The sequence below is a fragment of the Aegilops tauschii genome, chromosome 1 (genome assembly GCF_002575655.3).
Source record: "Aegilops tauschii subsp. strangulata cultivar AL8/78 chromosome 1, Aet v6.0, whole genome shotgun sequence".
Taxonomy (NCBI): Eukaryota; Viridiplantae; Streptophyta; class Magnoliopsida; order Poales; family Poaceae; genus Aegilops; species Aegilops tauschii.
Window position 1 is genome coordinate 483,089,742 of NC_053035.3, and position 9,120 is coordinate 483,098,861.

At 44.9% G+C, this 9,120-nt stretch overlaps 1 protein-coding gene across 1 annotated transcript; it reads left to right on the plus strand.

Moving 5' to 3' along the window:
* Window positions 1–5,313: 5,313 nt before the first annotated feature.
* LOC109746477 (large ribosomal subunit protein eL20) lies at window positions 5,314–7,949 on the plus strand. The gene is made up of 4 exons (XM_020305602.3): window positions 5,314–5,456; window positions 5,564–5,679; window positions 5,776–5,839; window positions 7,425–7,949. The coding sequence occupies exons 1-4, from the start codon at window positions 5,442–5,444 to the stop codon at window positions 7,764–7,766; spliced, it is 537 nt and encodes a 178-aa protein (XP_020161191.1). The 5' UTR covers window positions 5,314–5,441; the 3' UTR covers window positions 7,767–7,949.
* The last annotated feature ends 1,171 nt before the right edge of the window (window positions 7,950–9,120 follow it).

Here is a 9,120-nt window from a genome sequence, read left to right on the forward strand (position 1 = left end):
TATGAATCACGTTCTACCAAGTTGGATATAATGTCACTGCATTGTAAATTAGTTATTATGTGTTGCAATTCTTCATTGCTTTTGGTATGATGTCAATCTATCAGATTTGAAGCGTAACCTACTGTGTTGGATGGTCGCCGGGTTGGATATGACCGCACCCGGCAGGGGTGCGGGGTGCGGCAAGCCGCACTTTCCATCTAGTTTCTAATATTATATGTGGATGACATATTGTTGATTGGAAATGATATAGAATTTCTGGATAGCATAAAAGGATACTTGAATAAAAGTTTTTCAGTGAAAGACCTCGGTGAAGCTGCTTATATATTGGGCATCAAGATCTATAGAGATGGATCAAGACGCTTAACTGGACTTTCACAAAGCACATCCCTTGATACAGTTTTGAAAAAGTTCAAAATGGATCAAGAAAAGGAAGGGCTCTTGCCTGTGTTACAAGGTGTGAAGTTGAGTTAGACTCAATGCCCGACCACTGCAGAAGATAGAGAGAAAATGAAATTCATTCCCTATGCTTCAGCCATAGGTTCTATCATGTATGTAATGCTGTGTACCAGACCTGATGTGTGCCTTGCTATTAGTTTAGCAGGGAGGTACCAAAGTAATCCAGGAGTGGATCACTGGACAGCGGTCAAGAACATCCTGAAATACCTGAAAAGGACTAAGGATATGTTTCTCGTTTATGGAGGTGACAAAGAACTCGTCGTAAATGGTTACGTCAATGCAAGCTTTGACACTGATCCGGATGACTCTAAGTCACAAACCGGATACGTATTTATATTGAACGGTGGAGCCGTAAGATGGTGCAGTTCTAATCAAAGCGTCGTGGCGGGATCTATGTGTGAAGCGGAGTACATAGCTACTTCGAAAGCAGCAAATGAAGGAGTCTTGATGAAGGAGTTCATATCCGATCTAGGTGTCATACCTAGTGCATCGGGTCCAATGAAAATCTTTTGTGACAATACTGGTGCAATTGCCTTGGCAAAGGAATCCAGATTTCACAAGAGAACCAAGCACATCAAGAGACGCTTCAATTCCATCCGCGATCAAGTCAAGGAGGGAGACATAGAGATTTGCAAGATACATACGGATCTGAATGTTGCAGACCCGTTGGCTAAGCCTCTCTCACGAGCAAAACATGATCAGCACCAAGACTCCATGGGTGTTAGAATCATTACTGTGTAATCTAGATTATTGACTCTAGTGCAAGTGGGAGACTGAAGAAAATATGTCCTAGAGGCAATAATAAAGTTGTTATTTATATTTCCTTATATCATGATAAATGTTTATTATTCATGCTAGAGTTGTATTAACCGGAAACTTAGTACATGTGTGAATACATAGACAAACAGAGTGTCACTAGTATGCCTCTACTTGACTAGCTCGTTGAATCAAAGATGGTTAAGTTTCCTAGCCATAGACATGAGTTGTCATTTGATTAACGGGATCACATCATTAGAGAATGATGTGGTTGACTTGACCCATCCGTTAGCTTAGCACGATGATCGTTTAGTTTGTTGCTATTGCTTTCTTCACGACTTATACATGTTCCTATGACTATGAGATTATGCAACTCCCGAATACCGGAGGAACACTTTGTGTGCTATCAAACGTCACAACGTAACTGGGTGATTATAAAGATGCTCTACAGGTGTCTCCGATGGTGTTTGTTGAGTTGGCATAGATCGAGATTAGGATTTGTCACTCCGATTGTCGGAGAGGTATCTCTGGGCCCTCTCGGTAATGCGCATCACCATAAGCCTTGTAAGCAATGTGACTAATGAGTTAGTTGCGGGATGATGCATTACAGAACAAGTAAAGAGACTTGCCGGTAACGAGATTGAACTAGGTATTGAGATACCGACGATCGAATCTCGGGCAAGTAACATACCGATGACAAAGGGAACAACATATCTTGTTATGCGGTTTGACTGATAAAGATCTTCGTAGAATATGTAGGAACCAATATGAGCATCCAGGTTTCGCTATTGGTTATTGACCAGAGACGAGTCTCAGTCATGTCTACATAGTTCTCGAACCCGTAGGGTCTGCACGCTTAACGTTCGATGACGATCGGTATTATGAGTTTATGTGTTTCGATGTACCGAAGGTTGTTTGGAGTCCCGGATGTGATCACGGACATGACGAGGAGTCTCGAAATGGTCGAGACATAAAGATCGATATATTGGAAGGCTATGTTTGGACATCGGAATGGTTTCGGGTGAGTTCGGGCATTTACCGGAGTACCGGAGGGTTACCGGAACCCTCCGGGGAGTCTATGGGCCTTATTGTGCCTTAGTGGGAGAGAGGAGGAGGCGGCCAAGGTGGGGGCGCCCCCCATGCCCAATCCGAATTAGGGTGGGGGGTCGGCCCCCCTTTCCTTCTCCCTCTCTCCTCCTTCCTTCTTCTCCTACTCCAACTAGGGAAGGGGGAATCCTACTCCCATCGGGAGTAGGACTCCCCCTTGGGCGCGCCATGAGAGGGCCGTCCCTCCCCTCCTCCACTCCTTTATATACGGGGGAGGGGGCACCCCATAGACGCACAACTTGATTGTTTAGCCGTGTGCGGTGCCCCCCTCCACAGATTTCCACCTCGGCCATATCGTTGTAGTGCTTAGGCGAAGCCCTGCGTCGGTAACTTCATCATCACTGTCATCACGCCGTCGTGCTGACGCAACACTCCCTAGACCTCAGCTGGATCTAGAGTTCGTGGGACGTCACCGAGCTGAACGTGTGCAGATCGTGGAGGTGCCGTACTTTCGGTACTAGGATCGGTCGGATCGTGAAGACGTACGACTACATCAACCGCGTTGTCATAACGCTTCCGCTTTCGGTCTACGAGGGTACATGGACAACACTCTCCCCTCTCGTTGCTATGCATCACCTAGATGGATCTTGCGTGTGCGTAGGAATTTTTTTGAAATTACTGTGTTCCCCAACAACGCAGTCACCATAGTAGAAGTAGAGTTGGTGATGCATGTAGCCGATAAACAAAGTCGTGTACCGATCTCCGGCGAACAACGATATCCCGTGAGTAGCTCCTCACGTAACCCTCGAATGGCTCCTTGCGGTTCCCTCGAATGGTTCGTCCTAGCACCGCAGATGCAATGCCTCCAAGGTATCCACGTGTACGGGAGCAACGTTGGGCGGCGAACTGCCATGTCCGACCACGCGACATGGTGTGTGGGGAGTGGCGGCAGCTGTAGAGGGAGGAAAAAGATCAACCCTAAATTGTGCGCCCACTCCCCTTTATATAGACCTCCAAGATGGGCTCAACACTTGAGGCCCACCAGGAGTCTACACTCATTACCACTCATATCCAATCTGAATGGGTTGCAGTGCCTTATACTGTGGTTCATGTACACATGGACATGACCTAAGTCGATAGTTGGTAGCGGCTCCTAGTAGAATGTGCAAGCTCCCATGTGTGCGTAAAGTTGTTAGACAAATCTCGACAATGTGTATGCAACATTTCTTTTGCCTCACGATATAAGTTGTCGAGCTCAAGGCGAGTACTTGTCACCCTTGTGGTAGCTCGACCTCTCTTCTTAAAACCGATACAGATTTTCGAACCGGGTTAACTCTTAACCCAAGTTGCATGGCCATGCTTTTCGAATCTGATCACTCGAGAGGGCCCAGAGAATATATCTCCTTATCGGAGGGGCACATCCCATCTTGGCCGACCATGTCTCGTGGCATGTCTCACGACTCACCCGAAATCTACCTTTATAACCACCCAGTTACTGAGTAGCGTTCGATAGACCCTAAGTGAGTCGATCCTCATCCTGAGAACATGCAAGGACCTCAAGTCTAGGACAAGGCATATACATCATACTTGAGACTAACAGATGACAATATCTCGCTACGTCTCAGAGTGGGTATGTCCGACTCGGTGTTCCCCATCCACGAGTCCATACTTTCGGATAGCATCTCTCTATGCCCATGACTTGTTAAACATATTCATCAACCAAATGGTATACTAGTCAAAGGATATGTGTCCGCATAACCTTATCAACTAGGGACCATTAGAACGATCATCATACAAGTATATAGTTTCACAAACAAATTACATACTTATTTATACTTATTAGTTATTTCTATTACGCCAGATATCTCCCATATCTGTTATAAATAGGGTGGGATCTGTTACCGGGTTTATCAAATTGTAGAGTAGAACAATTTAATATATATTTAGAGCTATCTATTACCATCGCTTATTAGATGACATTACATTAGCGCGAACCAAACATCTCCTCAAAGTCACCTAGAGAACAACGAGATCATTAATTAAGGGGATCCCTTGCAAAGGTCACTCCCGCCATCTTAGGGGTTGACAAGTGCCACAATACATGTGCGCCACTTGTCGCAACCTGAGAGTTTTTCCTTTTTTTCGTAGATTCGTTTATTCGAAATGTTTTATCTCTTAAACAATGTGTCCAAATCTCGGACCGTTTTCATCGTTGGATTTTCGCGTCGACATCTTTGAAACTAGATCATATGTCCATAGGTCTCGACAAAAAAAATTTCAAGTAAAACAGAAGAAAAAAACCCGAGCAGGAAGCATGGTTTTTTAAAAATACTTTTTTTCTCTTTCCGAGAGGCACATGCCTCTCGAGGAAGCAAATCTATGCTTCTCGCCGAAGAAAAAAAACATGTTTTTTTCCATTCCGACAAGCATAATTGTGCCTGTCGCGGAAGTAAATCTGTGCCTCCCGTGGAAAAAAACACATTTTCCCTTTCCGATAGGCACAACTATACATCTCACTAAAGAAAATATGTGTCTCCACGAGAATAAAAACTATGCCTCACGTGGAAGAAAAAAACAAGTTCTGTGCCCCCGGAAGCAAAACAAAATGCGTTTTTTTCCGGGAGGCACCACATAAGCAAATCTGTGCCTTCACGAGAAACGTACCTGTGCCTCCCATGAAAGAAAAAAAATTCTTTTGCTTGATTTTTTTCCTTCAAATCCTAGGAAAAACAGAGCGAAGACCCTAAACCCGAAAACCCCCATCTAAAACCGAAAACGCGTACAAAAAAGTAAAAATAAATCTTGATAGAGTGCCCAACATGCGACACGTGTATGCAGCTGTGGTACCCTCAGCCAACCAAAATGACCCTTGCCGGGGTCCTGCAAGGGGCACCCGTTGATTAGTTGCTCCCAACAACAACAGAGAGGTAAAAGGGAAAACAGAAACTACCAACAAAGAGCTTGGCAAATGACGGCGCAATAACCAACAGAGACGCCCAATTTCGTCCGGCCCAAAGCAGCCCACTGAATCAGAGGGGCACGGAGCCCATAAACCACAGCCCGCTAGGGTTCCACGCCTCCCCACATAAATACTCGTCCGCCTCCTCTTCCTCCCCCGACGGCCGCCATCTCCTTCTTAGGTTTCAGTTCTCCTCCGCCTCCGGTCTCGAGAGCTCGCCAGAATGGTCGCCCACAGGGTAAGCTCCTCTCCCCCCCCACCCCGCCGTCATCCTCCTGTCCTCTAGATCCGCCGCGCCGTCGATGTCCCCCCCGCCGTGGCTGACCTCTCTGTGTTTGCGCGCAGTTCCACCAGTACCAGGTGGTGGGTCGCGCGCTGCCGACCCCCGGCGATGAGCAGCCCAAGATCTACCGCATGAAGCTCTGGGCCACCAACGAGGTCCGCGCCAAGTCCAAGTTCTGGTCAGTCTCCTCCCCCGACCTCGCCTCGCCATGGCGCCTCGATCTTCTTTTCGCGTTGTTTCTTGGGGGCTTATGTGTTTGGTTGTTTGCGCGCAGGTACTTCCTCAGGAAGCTCAAGAAGGTGAAGAAGGCCAACGGCCAGATGCTCGCCATCAACGAGGTATCACTCTCCGCTACCTATCATGATCCGTGAATGTGACTTTACCTGTGCTGGGTGGGACTAGCTGCCGTGGTTGTGCAATAGATCTTGTTTGGTACCGTGTTGGTCTTGTCCATGGTGAAGACGCTCGATTTTAGTTGCTGCATAGGGAGATGTATGCAGCGTTGCAGTGTTCTAGCTTTAACCAAACGGTAATTTAACATTTTTTCCGTGGATTGTACTGAGGTTTAGTGGTTGGTACCGATGGTCCTTAGTTCCTTAGTAGGTCATGTATATTGGTCCTGACCTCACCTGTATGTTAGGTTTAGTTTGTGTGTTCTGTGATGTCGCTGAAATAGGGTATTTGGTAGATTTATACTATATCATGTAAGTTAGTTTTGGCCTCATTCGGTGTGAATATAAGTTGAACGAGCCGCTAAATGTTATGTAACAAGTGTTCTGAATTGGTATCAAGTGCAATACCCAGTTCACCCTGCTTCTCTTATGTTACAAGTGTTCCGAATTAAGTCCATAAATACTTGATGTCCAGTGCACACAATAGCACTGAGATGTTGTTTCTTTTTTGAAAACTCAGCATGTTATTTCTAGTATGTTATACATGTAAAAGGAGAGTTAGAAAATGTGAATTAAGTGTAACCATCAGTTAGGACATGTTGCTGTCTTTTGGGTTTATGTTCCCACCTTTGGATTTTGCGTTTTGCTCCATCTGCTCATCTATTTGCATTATGCAAGCATAGTGTCAATTTATTTCTCCATTTCTTTTGTCATGCTGGTCCTTCATATATTACTGCAACTATCATTCAAGCTGTTCCAGTCATCTTCGCAGCAGTATATATCAATCTAGAACTGAGGGTCGTGACAACTTGGTAGCAAAGCTGACATTTTGTCTGTTATGCTTGACGCCATTGGACTATAATTTCTTCTGGATTCAAGTGCAGCAGAGATTGTAAGCTCTGCTACCAAGTTGTTGTGGTCCACAGTTCAAGTTTGGTATGTACAGTCAGGAAGATCACCGGGATGGCTTGGCTCATAGTGTGGGTATATTAAGGTTTGGATGACTAAGAAGGCCAGGAATAGATTGGTCGATGATCTTGCATAATGAAAATAGATGTGTCTAGCTTCTTAATTGAGCTGGTAGTAACATCAATTCAAAATGGTCGGGATGTAATTCCTAAACATATATCCTACATGGTTCTCTAATTGTTATTAGGTATAAAGAGATATGTGCATCAGCAACATTTTCTCTTGTCACTGGTGTTGGCATAGGGGAGTGTCACTTTGCTTATGCATGCCAAAACTCAAAATCTTGGTGAAGTTATTTAGTGTCATGTTGGTATAGCAGAGGTTATCTAGTTACTTGCTCTTCTGTTATTCTACTATGTGAATGATTTCCAGTTGTTTGATGCACTTTGTTTCTAAGTTACAGCTGGCTGGTGCTGGCTTATTTTGTTTGTTCCTTGGTTATAATCTGGTGTTGTTTATCTGCATTTTATCCAATCCATGCAATTCTCCCTGTATGGATGTATTTCGTTGTCCGGTCTGCTTATTCTAATAAGTATATGTTTGTCTATCTCTCTTTTGTCAGATCTTTGAGAAGAACCCCACCACCATCAAGAACTACGGCATCTGGCTGCGCTACCAGAGCAGGACCGGTTACCACAACATGTACAAGGAGTACCGCGACACGACCCTGAACGGCGGCGTGGAGCAGATGTACACGGAGATGGCGTCGCGGCACCGCGTGCGTGCCCCCTGCATCCAGATCATCAAGACTGCGACGGTGGACTTCAAGCTGTGCAAGAGGGACAACACGAAGCAGTTCCACAACTCCAAGATCAAGTTCCCGCTGGTGTACCAGAAGGTGCGCCCACCCACCCGCAAGCTCAAGACCACCTACAAGGCGACGAGGCCCAACCTGTTCATGTGATCGGGTCCCTACTCTACTGGTCTGTGCTGTGTTTTAGCGTGTAAGAGTTTGAAGATTTTTGCATGTGGAAGTTTTGGTTAAGCACTTTGATGATGTTTTCAGTCGCTAAGGATGATGCTGCTTTGATGCAACTCTTGACTTTGTTTGGTATTAGTAATGCGCAGCGGATCCATTGTTGCTTCAGTATGTTTCGCTACCTGGTAGCGTCAACTGCTAGCCCTCAGCTGCTATGTGGTTTGGTCTGCTTTCAAATGCAGATGTCAAGTCTGATACCTGAAATTATTCCGTGCGCCCACCCTTTTCGGGCTGTTTGTTAGTGAATGTAGACTGAAATCAGGTTCAGGAACGTCTCTATATACACATCTTATTCAGAGGGAGCAGTAGTAAGTAGGTAGTAGGGAAAATACACAGGAGCTCTTGGCTGCTCAACCCCCTGTATGAATATTGAATTCAAAACGTACCATGATTTTTTTTTAAAACTGAAATTTTGAGATATCAAACCTGGGTGCAAGATCTACTCCCGAGGGCAGTTTCGTGAAGAAATGACATGATCTCCAAATCCTCATGCTTCTTCATTTCAGGAATAGATAGGCATGGCCAAACCGGAAGCGACTTTATGGTGGACGGCCGCCTCGGAGGACTTTATCCTGTCCGTTCCACAAGACCTCGTGATTCTCACCTGTCAGTTCGTTGTCCCCCCGATTTGTTTTCTAGGAATAGGTTCTAGGGTTCGTAGGCGTATATGGCTGGAACAACTGCTAGGTTGTTTCAAGCGTGAGAGAAGGAGCAGCAGCGCAGGTGTTCGAAAATTGACTTGACCTGACGATGACACTCCGTAGGTTGATGGGTGGTGGGCCAGATTACAGCAGCTTTTGGCACGTCCAAACGTCAGTAAAGACACACTGCCACTGTAGCCTGAACAGTGCGCATCTGCCGGTGACACTGCGTTAATCTTGCAGAGGTAATACATGTTTAGCAGATTAGTTCGGGGATCACTAATCAAATCTATTGAGTTGGTTCATTTGGCCGGATAAAGCAGATGTGTAAAATCTAAAAACAACTAGAATACTCTAAAATACCAGGAAACTATTAATTATAGTTTATGGACTTCATAATGTAAGAGATTTTTTAACTTTAATTCTTCATATCTCCCTCGAGCCAAAAGATTTGCATGAAATATTCCCTCCGTTTCATAATGTAGTGCATATAAGTTTGTAGAGAAAACTATTTATATCTACAATATCAAATATATAAAATATGAAATTATATCTTATATGAATCTAATAATACACGTTTGGCATTTTATATCAAAGTAGTGAGATTTGACTTTCAAAAAACCTATATGCACTATATT